The sequence below is a fragment of the Cydia strobilella genome, chromosome 5 (genome assembly GCF_947568885.1).
Source record: "Cydia strobilella chromosome 5, ilCydStro3.1, whole genome shotgun sequence".
NCBI classification, from domain to species: Eukaryota; Metazoa; Arthropoda; class Insecta; order Lepidoptera; family Tortricidae; genus Cydia; species Cydia strobilella.
Window position 1 is genome coordinate 13,075,297 of NC_086045.1, and position 15,599 is coordinate 13,090,895.

Genomic DNA, 15,599 nt, shown 5'->3' on the forward strand with positions numbered 1-15,599 from the left:
GGTGGACTACAGGATCCCAAGCTGGTGGTAGAGAAAAGCCATCTTCCCTATTAAAGTTTGGATATTTCTTAATCTCAATGGCCTCGCGCAGCATTCTGGGTATGTAACGCTTCTCCTTGGCAAGAACCAGAGGCTTATCAAACTTGATTGAGTGATTGGCTTTATCCATGACATGCTCACAGACAGCAGACCTAGGTCGACGGTGCTTGACATCAGCTATGTGTTCCTTCACCCGAGTGGAAATGCTCCGTTTCGTCTGCCCGACATATGATAGGCCACACTCACAGTCCAGCCTGTACACTCCTGCAGTCTGTAGAGGGGTATTGCATTTTACAGGCCTCAGGAATTGTGACATCTTCTTCATTGGCTTGAAATATGTTTTTATAGAAGCACGCTTCAAGATGTGGCTGATCCTGTCCGTGACCCCCCTGACAAAAGGCAGAATGGCAGGCCTGCGCTCAACTGTGGGGATCTTAATGTGGGACCTCTGGTTGACCCGCGGTATCCTGAGCTCGTTTGCCTGGAGCGCGCGCCTGGCATGCTGGAGCTCCGCGGCCAGATGCTGGTCATCACATATCCTCTGGGCTCTCTGAAACAAAGATTTGCCTACTGTAACAAGTTGACTGGGATGGTGATGCGATTTGCCATTTAAGTACCTATCAGTATGAGTAGGTTTCCTATACACAGTGCGACCTAGGGTGTTATCAGGATTTCTTTTTACCAATACATCTAAGAAGGGGAGAGAACAGTCTTTTTCCAACTCCATAGTAAATTTTATTTTGCTATGGATGGAATTAAGGTGATCCAAGAAAGTTGAAACACTACTTTTTGGAAGTATAGTAAAAGTGTCATCTACGTATCTTTTAAATATCTTCGGTCGCACAGGAGCCAATGAGAGTGCCCTCTCCTCGAAGTCCTCCATAAAGATGTCAGCGACTACTGGAGACACCGGAGACCCCATGGCCACGCCGTCGACTTGAAGGTAGAATTCACCATTCCATAGCAAGTAGCCAGATGTAAGGCAATGTTCCAACAGCTTAGCATATTCCTCTGACATGTTCTGCTCACATAACCTCTTCTTGACAATTTCAATGCAGTCTTGTACCGGTAGGCTTGTAAATAGCGACTGGACGTCAAAACTGACCATGATCTCATCATCAGTCAATGTTAGGTCTTTAATCTCACCGATGAAATCCTTTGTAAGAATCCTTTGTATGCGTGCTAGTGTTACCACGTAATGCTGAGAGGGCTCCCGCGAGGTACTGAGCCAATTTATATGTGGGAGCATCTATCTGGCTCACTATGGGACGTAGTGGGGCACTAGGTTTGTGTATTTTTGGCAACCCATACAACTTTGGAGGCACGGGGCAGTCAGGAACTAAACTTGCAACATTCAGATCAAGGCTGTCCGAGTAATCACTAATTAGTTCTTTAGTGGTTTTCAATACTTTCATAGTCGGGTCCGTCTTTACATGTTTGTAGGTTGTAGTATCCGCTAATAATTCCCTAATTTTCTGGTTATAATCTGAAGTATTAAGTACAACCGTCGCATTTCCCTTATCCGCTCGAAGAATAGTAAGGTCTGGATCATCGCGTAACGTTTTCAACGCGGCCAATTCATCTCTAGGCAAATTCCTTTTCGGAGGCTTGGCTTTCCGTAATAATGACGAAACATCCTGCCGTATAGCCTCCAAATCTTCCTTCTTTACCTGATTTTTCACCAGACAGTCTCAGTTACACATTTAATTACAATCCTTAAATAAATAGATGACGGGCAGTAGGCCTGATACAGAATTTACATACTTATGGTAATTATGCTAGGGTGAACTATGCTATAATGAGACGTTAAACGTGGTAAAGTCTATGAAGTTCTGTTTCTACGCTTAACACTTCACACTTGAAATCAAATCTAAGAGGCCACTATTATATGTTCCTTGCTAGGTTAATTAAGTCTTGAAAGATCACTATGAGAAATTAGAGTTGACCACACCTGAGACACGTGTTGCTACAGAGGCAGCAGAACTGTGGCCACGTGCCATCCCAGTGGCGCGCAGTAGACGGCAGGAGTCGCGACGATACGCAGCGAGACCGTCGTTGCGTATCCAGCCAGCCGTTCTACTGGTACGCCACAGCCGCGATGAACAGCACGGAGTCACAAGGACGATACCGCAAGAGCAGGCTGCACTAGCACGTTTCAGAAGACAAAGCCAGGTGTGCAGGGGCGTAAGGAAGGATCCCGTGGGGAAGGACCGGCTTTCAAGCCGGACTCTTGATGAAATTGTTGGTATCAACCTCTAACATGTTGACCCGAAGCCAAACTAAATTATTCCCACAAGGAATTCAAAAAGAAAATGACGCCATTGCCACGTTGTGTGTTATAACAAAGAAACCAAAAATTAATACAAATCAGCACTTTAGAAATTGGGCTGTGCCTTCACGATGACAAATATCAAGAAACTTACCTCGCTACGGGTTATAAGCTGTAATAAGCTGTAAAGCTTAGTGTGTTTGCATTTTAGGGCTGCTTGCCCGAAGAGAATGACTTGAAGAATCTTTCGCGTCACGTTCTACATCGCCGCCAGATTCCAAGTGATCGAGCACTATCAACTTTTCCACATCCCCACGTATTAAGTTGCCATATCAACAGAGGACAAAAAAAACTCACTCAGTCATCGAAATTGTATTTAAGTCCAAAGTAATTTGAGAAAGACGATGGAATATATTGGAAAATATTCCGTGTGCATTATTTTCAATTATACTTCCAGAACAAAACCTTAAATAATGTAGCGAAACATCTGAAAACACGTCTTGCAATAAATGTTACCAGGTTTTATCCAAAGGGTATTACCCGACCTCGACAGATGGCGTTAAACGCCTTCGACCTTCGACCCGACTATCGTTTTAACATACCCAACACTACTTTGCAGCATCGGCGCTAGATGTCGCTGGGAGTATCGAAACGAGATTGATTCCTACATAAACCAAAACCTAAGTTACGATTTTCAACCGTGACACCGTACCCAAAGGGTAAAAACGGGACCCTATTACTAAGACTCCGCTGTCTGTCTGTCTGTCGGTCTGTCTATCTGTCTGTCTGTCCGTCTGTCACCAGGCTGTATCTCATGAACCGTGATAGCTAGACAGTTGAAATTTTTACAGATGATATATTTCTGTTGCCGCTATAACAACAAATGCTAAAAACAGAATAAAATTAATATTTAAGGCGGGCTCCCATGCAACAAACGTGATTTTTGTGCCGTTTTTTGCGTAATGGTACGGAACCCTTCGTGCGCGATCCCGACTCGCACTTGTTTATTTTATTTTTCTCTTTTTAATTTTAAGTTATTATGAGTGATGCAGCATTCTTCAGGACTTGTTCGTGTCTGGCCTAACAGTCGTGTTTCAAGTTTCAAGGCCTAGATCTGGACTCATCAAGATTTGAGGAGTCCCTCATTTCCTCATGGGGTTCCATGTCATTAGAACTAGATTTTGATCAAAATGTTCCTTAAAACCTGACTTGCCTATACGTTAGAGCAAATACGCACAACTACTCAGCTTACGGTGTTAGAAGCGATAGGCGTCGCGCGCTAAATCTACTTGCGCCCCCGCGGCGACGGTTGGCCAAGGCCCGAGCACATCTCAGCGTCTTTGGGCCCAAAATATACAATAAAATTCCAATTGACATAAGAAATGCAGGCAGCGACACAATTTTCAAAAATAAATTAAAGGCGTTACTAATTAAATGTGCTTGTTACGATATAAATGAATTTGAAAACCTAAGTGATAATTTGCAGTATTAAGTACTTAGTGGATATTTGTTGCATGCATCTTTTGTTTGTAATTTAATCGAATCGATGACACTGACATTTTGTAATTTAATTATTAATTTATAACATTATTCTATGATTATTAACTTGAACCAATAACTGACATATTGAAATTGTATTTAATTATATCTATCGTACATTTAAGTCGTGTAAAAAATTGTATTATTTTTACCAATAAATAATCTGAATCTGAATCTGAATCTGCTTCAAACTTAACGAAGAAAATAAACCACCAAACGAGAAATACGCGTGGATTAAGAGTTCTGTTCTGGTCTTCTTCAGCAGTTCCGCTTCATCAAAAGGCACTTTTTTTTAATGCCGATTCTTGGTTTGATGATGAAAATACAAAATCGCTATAAGTATAATTAATAAGTAAATTCCTATATGGATACCATCATCAGAACTGGATTTGACAAAAATGGGACCAAGATGGAAATACATTTTTACTTTATGACAAAAAAAAATATTTTCCACACCGGTTTAACACACGGTGAAGAATTCTGGGGAAACAAACATACATATATTATAAAAAAACGGTCGAATTGAATTTTTTAAGTCTGTTATCAATGACAGATTAAGGGTCTCCGGCAAGCTCGGTTCTCCATACAAACGTAGTTCCGCTCTCGTTTTAAAACGATTAGCTAGATTGCTCTAAAACTTTATACTTACAATAGGATAAGGTATATCTATGTCTGTAATTAGTTTATGTTGCTTCAGACACTATAGTTAAAAAAATACAGCGAATTTAATTTTTTCATACAAAATTTGTTTATGAACTATGTCTTTTGTTTTATAAACTGGAGCTATATAAACTAATTTCAGACCTAGATATACCTCATGTCATTGTATGTGCAAAGTTTCATTACAATGCAATACGTAGTTTTAAAATAGAGCGGAACTACGTTTGTATGGGAAGGTGCAATTCGGCCGAGCTTGCCGGAGGCTCTTAAGAAGTGATTAATAGCTACTTGTCGTTTGAAGCTTGTATCGCATTTATGAATAACGCCATAAATACACACAAACCGCACGCACACGGCACACATAATGTATCCACACACATTCCACACCTTAATGTTTCCATAATACGTACGAGTAAGTAAGCAAATGCCAAACAAACAAACCAATCCAACATCACGATATTTATAGTAGATATATATCTACCTATATTTGGATATATGGATATAGGTATATCGACTCTAGTACCATAGAGATGCATCAAGTAACCCAGTCTAAGACTTTTAAAGCCATTAGTAAATGTAGATTGTGTCACGCATGAATTATACGAGTACATTCAAAATTTTATGTTTTGTACTGATTATTACAGTCAAATAATTTTATTTCAGTGAAATAAATACAAGTATATAATAGTAGTTTATTTCATTTCATTTTATTTATTTCCCACATATAAGCTGACAGTATTTCACCAAAAGGCTTACAAGGTATACAACAAAAAATAAAAAAAAAAACAAAACTAAACAGTTGTGCATAACAGGCATACAATATTTAGACATATTAAGTTGAGGATAACATGTTATTACAAAAATGTCGTCGTACAGTATTTATTATACTCGTAAATAATCAGGTGTACGTCTGCTCGTTTGCCACCTATATCGTAAAAAAAATTCTGTAAGTGGATCTCATATTTTTTTCCTTAGACAACTTTTTTCTTTTTCAGCTGGAAGCTCACAGCCCGCGATGTCGAGCAAGGTGGTGACCGTGCCATCGGTGGTAGGTGGCGAAGTGGATCTTCCCTGCGACTCTCGCCCACCAATGCGGAACGATAGTCTGCTGCTAGTGGTTTGGTATCGAGATGACAATCCCGTTTACAGGTTAGTTTATTACGTATTCGTCAATTTTTGGTACAGAAAATAATGTTATTTATCATTATACTATATCGACCCTTGGGTTATAAGTATTCTGTAATGGTAGATAATGATAATACGAATTATCAGGTGTAACGCACTATTTTAGTAGTATTTTTCCTAGAATATAAACAAGGAGTAAATTTTATTCCACACCTCAACTCGTCTCATGGATATAAAGCAGGGCGGCAGAACAGGTTTTAGGTTACTGTTCGTTCATGTCATCTCAGATATGAGTAAATATGGTATCAAATGATGTCCATGATATGGACAGTTTGATGTCCTGAACACAAAAATATGAGATGTAAAACGCGAAGGTCATTTCAAATTTAGAGCAGTTCAGTCAACAGTGTATTGTGAAATTTTTGAACGTTTTTTAATAATTCGTTTGACCAAGTAGTGAAAATGTTACAATATTATATATTTGTGATCTACTTACAAAGGCCTTCATTTGATACCCCACATGATATGTTTAAAAGAAAAAAAGTTTAAAACTACCCCCACCACTTTCGCGCTTGTCATCTCATAAATATATTTGTGTTCAGGACATCAAACTGAATGCATTGATACCATATTCACCCATATCTGAAATGACAAAATCGATTTATAGAACAATTTTCGAGAAAAGGCCACTAATACAATTTAGGGCGCAAATCCAAATGTTAATCTTAAAAACTTGTCAATGATTCGTTATTTATTTATTACTTACTTGAAGGCATTTCGCTCGCACCAATGGCTAAATACTAGCGAGACACCGTGGGAGCAATGTCAAAATAAGATTGATGCAAAAACTTCAAGCTTCAGAGTTAAAATGTTTCTTTTTATTTATTTATTTAAGGTCAGTTTTTAAAAATGTTTATTATTATAAAATAATAATAAGTAATAATGAAAGAAAACTTTGGCGATACTATTTCTGATCGCGTATTAATTATGCTTTACTTAGTACAACAACATTGACCAGAGAGTACAATATCAGCTGTCAATAGTTCGTTAAGGGGCTACCTGAGGTTTTCATCGATTTTTGACAAGTTTTAACTACATATAGAATTAAAAGACAAGCGGCTATCGGTTCTTCAATCTTTTATCTCCATTTTTGTCTACCGGATTGTGAAAAAAATTAATACTTATTTATTTATGATTGTTTTAAACATTGTCTAAAAAAACACTTTTTTTTATTGCTGTGAAAGATCTTACTTATACGAAATCTACATATTTGGGTTCGTCTTAGACGTCTCTAAAAATTTCTCTAAGGTTTAATTTTAAACTAATTAACACAAAGTTATGACCAGAAAACCAGTTTTTTGGCCTAAAATTGTTCAACTTTGATGCCAAATATTTCGAAAACAATGAACTTTTAAGTAAATATGGGATACTATATTGTTAAAATCCGTTGCTGTTAATATTATAAGCTACAAAAAACATTAGAAAACCAAGAGATTCAAATCGAAGGTCATTGGGGCATGGGATCCCCTTAACAGAAATTGCCCGGGAGATCCCTTTCGTGTATGGCTGTCAAAACATCCCAGCGACTGACTGGCTCTTTATCTTACAAACTATATGTTGAGATAGGCAATGGGATAAAAGCTAAGGTTGTACACATCCAATTTTATATTTATTATTTTTCATTACACAGGCTTTCATTTTCAATTGCATTGATAAAGGCTTTCTTGATTGTTTAAAAACTGTAAGAATGTTGCATTTTATTCACTTGTGAGGCAAAGTAATCGAATGTAAATGAATTGTTTTCTTTTTGAATTATAAATATTTAATAACATTCATTTTGAATCGATTTGCTTTGATTTTGTTTGATATTTATTTTTTCAGTTAGTATTTTCCTTGTGTTGGTGTGGTGAAAAATGCTGTGTTTCACTCGGTGGCGAAATTTGTTTAACTCTCGTGCCTTGATACACTCACAACGCTCACGATTCCATTTTTCGAACCATTCGCTACGCTCGTGGTTCAATTTTGGAATGTTCCCCTTGTTTGGGTGTCAATATAGCACGAAAAGCTAAACAACAACTTTGCCCCCTTGTAAAACATATCACTATAAGTAGTTAATCAATTTACATGAAGGAACACTAATTTTGTGTCTCACTTGCTTACACGTAACCATATTTTAATATTACGACATACATAAATTGCTGTTTTTTAGGGTTCCGTACCCAAAGGGTAAAAACAGGACCCTATAATTACTAAGACTCCGCTGTCCGTCTGTCACCAGACTGTATCTCATGAACCGTGATATTTTCACAGATGATGCCGCTATCTGATGATGATGATCTGTTACCGCTATAACAACAAATACTCAGTCCGACTCGCACTTGTCCGGTCTTTTTTTACATACCTATCTAAATAAAGTTACACATTTTTCATCTTCTCTAGTACCTATAAAGATTAAAGGATGACTTACGCTAGAACGGTCCGGGTCCGGGCCGAGGCGTCCAACACTGTTTTCTACAACGGGCGATCGCTGATACCGTCATGCTTTCTATAGAATACGAAATATCGGACGCACGGCCCGGACCCGGGCCTTAATTTACCTAATTTGTATTTCATCTATCAGCCTGCACAGAAGCATGTAGCTGACGGTCGTAATAAATAAATCCACAATCCAATAAATTTTAATACACATAGCTGGATTTTGTACTTAGTAACATGGCAACAAATCCTCATTAGACAGAGATTTATAGTAGCAACTTCGATGGCGCTGCGCTAGGCGTTTAACGAGACACGTGCATATATAATACCACATAGGCACATACCTAATACTAAGCGTGAATCGCCAGGTCTCATTTACGTGTAATGGAATCGGCGAAACGCTTATACGTATTTACATAAATGATTGTATTATTCCAAGTGTTATTTTGTATGTAGAAAAACACGATCACATAAAATTGGATTGTCAAATCTTTATTAAAATATATTTTAACTAGAAAGTAAGCGTCTTTACGTAAGTTTTCCTATTTCCATTAAACATTAACCCCCTTATTTATTATATGTTTTATCCCTTTCTTACAAATACATGTCAAAATAACAGATAAAGACAAACGATTCATAGGTAATTCAGGCCAGTAACGCGTTTATGAATAACGCCATAAACCTTTAAAAAATAAAAAAACAGTCACTTTATTTTTTACATTTCTTAAAGTCTAAGTGAGCACTTTTATTAAACGTTTTATAGACTTTTATTGCATTTTCTGCGATAGAAAGCAAAAGAATATTGCAGACGCAGGCACTGGTTCCTGATGTTAAGAATGCAATAATTGCGTGATTGTTGCCTCTGATAAAGATTCTGAAGTGGGCGCTGAATATTTAAGTACCTACTTATTTAGTATTAGCTGTTTTTACTGTTTCAACCCATGTCTTGGAATAGGTTTCTTTTTACTAAAATGTTACATAGCTTTTATATGTATAGATATTTGCTAAAAAGTTGTTGTTGTTGTTGTTGTTGGTAAGAAGAAACTAATGTGTCTCAATAGGGAATATTACACAAGACTGCGTAGAGGGCGTCACTAGCACAGACACGCGAAACACTAACATCGAAAGTTCGGTTTCTGCCTCTCTATCACTCTTGCATATTTGATCGATAGAGAGGCTGATAACGAAATTTCGATTTTCGCGTTTCGCGGTAGGCCACCTGTAAACAAACCGCCTTGAAGCATCAGTATCAGTGAAAACTTGTCAAAAAACTGTTTATAGATAGTACGTATAAGTTACTCTATGGTTTAGGATGTGCACTAGTGCTGCACTCTGACGACAGAACATTGCAGTATAGTTTTGTGAACCTTGTGAATCCCCATGGCTCCGCCTTATTTAAATAAATCCAAACACACGTAGCTATAGGCTATCAATGTGTTGTGCTCTAACTTACAGTCTTAGAAATTAAATTAAATATTATATTTGTAAGCAAAAACAGAACTGTGAGTGCTTTGAAATATGTTCATTTTGAAATTTATGAAAAAAAAAATCCTATTCAATATTAACACATTCGAAACTGATAGATGGATATTATTAGATACTATTTAATATTAAGGTAGCTTTCAAGTACTAAATAAGAGTATCGTTGATCAAACTTTCCATTTTGGCACAATCAATGACTTTGTGTAACAATTGACGACTGGCGTATCGGTTCAAATTCGGCGTCTCTCTAATTAACAATTAGCGCAACCAATCATCAAGTAGTATCAACACCAAAACTACCGTCAAATTAACTGAGTGCAATCTCGGCACCTAATCCAGCGTAATAATACACAAGCATCGTTATCACGGATGCAGAATCAATTCAGATTTAATATCCTATCAGCAGTATGCTTGTCTAATGAGAATCAGTTCTAATGTGTGTGTTGTGAAATACAACTAGCCTTTTCTGAAGGTTATTATACAAAATAGTTACCTATAGTCATTAATTACCACGAGTTGACACTTGACGATTACGTTAGCCACTACGTAAATTCGATCGCAGTCCATATCGCTCGCACTGGTGTATTGGTGCGATAGAGAGGGAATGCGATGGAGTTCACAAAGACGTTAACGTAAATGTCAAACGCCAACTCGTTGTTGCTTTATATCTGAAAACACTTTTTTATTCAGAACTACTGTTGTGATAAATGTATACCAACGGTCTCACAAAGACGACGCTATTAGAAAACAGCAAAATATAGGGGAAATATTTAAAAGTAGACCCTAGACCATGTAAAACCTAGAGGCTAATTTAACCACACTTCGACATCAGTCATATTCATATCTAACTTTGCCCGTTCGCCAGCGCGTCTCGCTCGCGCCAATATATGACGGACAAGTACGAGCGACACGCGCAGGTGATAACTATAATACATTGGTGTCAAGTGTGCGTTCAAATTGCCTTCCTGGCATCCGGCATGTTATACCAATCTACAATTATTTGTGGCTTTCCATCAAAAAAGGGCCTTGCTTAATGTGCAATAAGGACCTTTCTATCAGAATTTCTGTTAGAATTTTAGACAAAAATACGTTATTGCACTCGAAGCTTAAGAAACATTTCGTGATGGAAAGCCAAATTTATATCGGTACATATTAAATGACAAAGCAAAGCAGATGCTCATTGGCGGGCGAGGCAGGCATTTCTTATGTGGGTGTGTAGTGGCAAACCTGTAGTAGGCACTGAGTACAATAACATGTGTGAAAGTCGACGTATATTCAAGTCTCGACTGAAATGGTGCCAAGATCATCAAAATCAAATACAAATGGACATAATGGCGTCACAACACGCAAAAAAAAAGATTTTAAGGCATTTTGGAAGTCAACTAGCAAGCTAAATGCTAGGCCTGGCCCGCCGGCGAGCGTTGAAGGGGTAGCGGATCATGAGACTATTGCTAATATATTCAGAGACCACTTTATTGTGAAACCAAGCATAACACCGTCACGGGAAAGGGGGGCCTGCGCTGGGGCTATTGTGGATTGACAGGCGACAAGGATATCAGTCTCAGAGGTAGCCAAAGCCATTAAATCCATGTCTGGTGGTAAGTCACCTGGTCACGATGGCCTCAGTGTGGAGCATCTACGGTGTGCTGGTCGTCATATCCTGCGTGTACTTGCAATGTTTTATTCTCTGTGCGTATCCCATTCTTACCTGCCCCTCGACTTAATAAAAACCGTTGTCATACCAGTGGTGAAAAATAAGACAGGAGACCTAACTAGTAAAAATAACTATAGACCGATATCGCTCGCTACTGTTATGGCAAAGGTACTGGACGGTGTGCTTAATGCGCAGTTGAATAAAAACCTTTCGTTGCATGACAATCAGTTCGGGTTCAGGCCCGGGCTGTCATCTGAAAGTGCTATCCTGTGCCTTAAGCATACCGCCGCGTATTATGTTGACCGGAATACGCCAATGTATGCTTGTTACCTAGATTTATCAAAAGCGTTTGATCTGGTTTCCTACGATATACTGTGGAAGAAACTAGAGGGAATTAACTTAGCTCCCGATCTGATAGGTATATTTAGATATTGGTATGGAAACCAGATCAACAACGTGAGATGGGCAGGTACATTGTCTGAGACGTATAGGTTGGAATGTGGGCCGAGGCAGGGGGGGTTGAGCTCACCATCACTTTTCAACCTATATATAAATGAGCTTATTGTCGCACTCAGCAGCATGCATGCGGGCTGTCACATAGACGGGGTTAGTATGAACAACTTGAGCTATGCCGACGACATGGTGCTGTTGAGTGCGTCAGTCTGTGGCATCAGAAGGTTGCTTAAAGTGTGTGAGGATTATGCACACACGCACGGACTCATGTATAATGTGAATAAAAGTCAGTACATGGTGTTTGGGGTCGAGTCTAAAATACCATCTGTAATACCAACTATCAAACTAAACACGGTTGCCCTGCAAAGGGTATACCAGTACAAGTATCTAGGTCATTTAGTTACTGCCGACCTCAAGGACGATGCTGATATAGAACGGGAACGTAGGGCCTTATCGATCAGAGCTAATATGATTGCACGCAGATTTGCTCGGTGCTCAAAGGAAAGTAAAGTGACATTGTTCAGAGCTTTTTGCACAACATTTTACACCTGCAGTCTGTGGCGAAAGTTCACCTTGAAGTCGTATAAGGCCCTACAAGTACAATATAATAACGCGTTTAGGGCGCTGATGGGGCTACCGCGATATTGCAGCGCGTCAGGGATGTTTGCGGAGGCGCATGTGGCGTGTTTTAAAGCTACTATGCGCCTGCGAGCCGCGTCCCTGGTGCGACGCGTCCGCGCCAGCTCCAACAGCGTCCTAGAAATGATTGCGGACAATTTTTGTCCGTATATCACATTTTGCTGCGGACTTCATACGCCCGGCGGCACTGTGGTAAACACATTGAGAAATAGATGAAGGGTGTCAATGTGTTTACCACAGTTACCTACCTTAATGTAATTTTTGTAGTTTTTTGTTTAATGTTTGTGTTTTGGTTAATGTTTGTGTTTTGTTTAATGTTTGTGTTTTGTTTAATGTTTGTATTATGTACTTATTTATGAGTCACATCAGATAAGTAAATGAATTTTAATTTTAATTTAAAAAGCAAAATTTGAAGAGATTGAAGAGTCATTATAGGTATATTAAAAAAATTAAATTAGTAAACAACTAGGACAAATTTTAATGAAAGAGATTTAACTTAAAACATCCATACACGAGCAGTAAACATTTGACCTACTAGTGAACTTCTAATCTAAGTATTACTTTAGACATCTGGTATCAGAGGCAATGAAAAGTTATTTCGAAGGAATTGTAGAGTAACGACATGGCGTTGCAACATGTTATATAAGTAATACGGGCCAAAACGGTCGTAGTCTGAATAGTGTTACTAGTTTTATATTAAAATACACAAATGAAATTGGACATTTTTATGATTATTCAATTAAGTCATTTTATGGACCGTTAGGATGATAGAATGGAAACAATTTTGTATTGACTGAATTTCTTGTATCACCTACTGGATATTCAGATTTTACAACTTGTCTACATTTTAATATTGTTACGAGTATGATACGATTTGACGCGCCTCGCATTATGTACCGCGCGTACGGCCAGTGCCCCAACTTAAGTACCCAATTTCCATACTAATTGTATAGAAAAGTGGATACTTATGTTAAGGTATAATCCTTAGATGACCAGCTATATCTTGATCGTGAAAATAGTTCAATTTTTTTTAATGAATCGGTAACACTATTCGCCATTTGTTTGTTTTCCCTATTTGCCGGCACAATAACTCGTTTTTAGGGTTCCGTACCCAAAGGGTAAAAACGGGAGCCTATTACTAAGACTCCGCTGTCCGTCTGTCCGTCTGTCACCAGGCTGTATCACATGAACTGTGATAGCTAGACAGTTGAAATTTTCACAGATGATGTATTTCTGTTGCCGCTATAACAACAAATAGTAAAAAGTACGGAACCCTCGGTGCGCGAGTCCGACTCGCACTTGGCCGGTTTTTAATTTTATATCGTGGAACTCTAGTTCCGCCGTTGATTTGAATAATTCAATCATTGCAAAATTTGTCATTTACCTGGTGTCTTATATTATATAATAAGTGAATTATTAGTAACGGGATATTCCTGAAGCGCGGAACAATTGACTTCTTCCGTTCCTTCGTATGTATGAATAATCGACTATTATGTTTAAATCAAATTTAAATCTGGACAAAAGAAGTATCCATCTCTTCAATTTCCTAATCTGTTTAGGGTGTTCAAAAAGCCAGGATAACCCAGTATTCAAGAAGGTTTGAAGTTAAAAAGGCGCGACCTCTAATATTGTTTAAATTTAGTGATCCCAAATACGGCGGCGTGCGAAACCGACTGACCCGGACTGTACCTGGGTGAGAGAGATTCCTGATGATAAGACTCGCAGTGCATTCGGACGCACCAATAAGCATGAATTAATGTATCATATCAAAAATACTTCCAAAATGCTTACAATAATTAAAATTGTATTGATTGTATTGTAATTGCATGTAAAGACAAGGATAATGATTTTAAAAGCAACCTAAAAGCTTTTCTTACCGAGAAAGCATATTACTCTATTATAGAATTTTTAACTGATTTACCTAATTAAGATTTACTGCATGACATAATCCTGTTTTGACTATTATTGTTTTTCTGTGATATTATGATTAGTGTGTATTTTTATTGAATTTGTATGCCAATAGGCACGACATAGTGATACTGAAATATTTATTTAACATCTTGTAACTTACCTAAGTTGAACAAATAAATCTTTGAATCTTTATAAGAAACAAACTTTACTTACGTAACTTTTGTATTTTCATTGAATTTTTCATTATTTTCCGCATAGCACTTCCAACCTCCGTGCACTTCAAAATACGGCATAATTTAAGCGCGTATCCTAAACAGCGTGGATTTTGGTGTAGCGTACTCTAATCGGATGCGTGCTCTTAGACCAGTTTACCATATAGGTATAGTTCACACCCTAGCACCTAAATGGTCGCGTACTGTGCGGTTTAAGAGGAATTACCTCCCGCGGACGCTTCGGCTGTGGAATGAGCTTAGTGATGCGCGACTTCGAATGATACTAATTCGACTAGTCGATTATTATAATCATTCGAAACATTCGACTAATTTGAAAATCATTCGAATGTATTAGTAATTTGAAAATCACTACTACTATACTACTAGTAGAGGAGATTAGTTACTACTAAATAGTAGTCTTCATTCGATTATCAGCATTAGTGCATTACTAATTTCCAATTCGAAATCGCTAATCATTCAAAGTCGCGCATCACTAAATGAGCTCCCTGCCGAGGTTTCCCGAGGGGCTACAGTATGGGGTTCTTCAAAAAAGGAGTGTACAGGTTTTTAAAGGGTCGGCAACGCGCGTGTAATATCTCTGGTGTTGCAGGCGTCCATAGGCTACGGTAACTGCTTACCATCAGGCGGGCCGTATGCTTGATTACCACCGACGTGGTATAAAAAAAAGATACATCAAATTGTAAATCACATAGCAGTGTATCTATGAAACGTAACATGCCTTTTAATTATTTATGTAAAATAATATTTAACCGATTTAAGGATTATATTTACATGTAATGTACATGATTTACCTACCTACACGAAAGTTCGTAAAAAGATTGCGAAGTTCGTATATGTATTCAACTTTCAAAATATATTGAACCTAAAAAAAAAACCAGTCTCGCGATGCGCAATGCGGCACAATATTGTGACAAAGCCGGTTCGCTTGAGCGTCCGAAATTGGGTGCTGAGTTAAGATACAAGTTGAGCAATTTCAGCAGTTGGAAGTATTCTTTCTTGGTTTACTTTAACAATAGGGTGGTTTTAGATTATTTCAATTATTTCACAGCGCGCTTTCAATCAATTTAAAAAAATGAATATTTAAATTGACGTCACAGAAGCCGTTTTCATAATAACTTGA

The 15,599-nt window shown here is 38.0% G+C and overlaps 1 protein-coding gene across 3 annotated transcripts in view; it reads left to right on the forward strand.

The window, feature by feature from the left end:
* Positions 1-15,599, forward strand: part of LOC134741656 (hemicentin-2-like) — a 253,547-nt gene that overhangs the window by 114,268 nt on the left and 123,680 nt on the right. For all 3 annotated transcript variants that reach the window (XM_063674516.1, XM_063674515.1, XM_063674517.1), the window contains exon 3: positions 5,503-5,656. In XM_063674516.1, the coding sequence (XP_063530586.1) occupies positions 5,503-5,656 (154 nt within the window). The remainder of the gene's footprint in view (positions 1-5,502; positions 5,657-15,599) is intronic.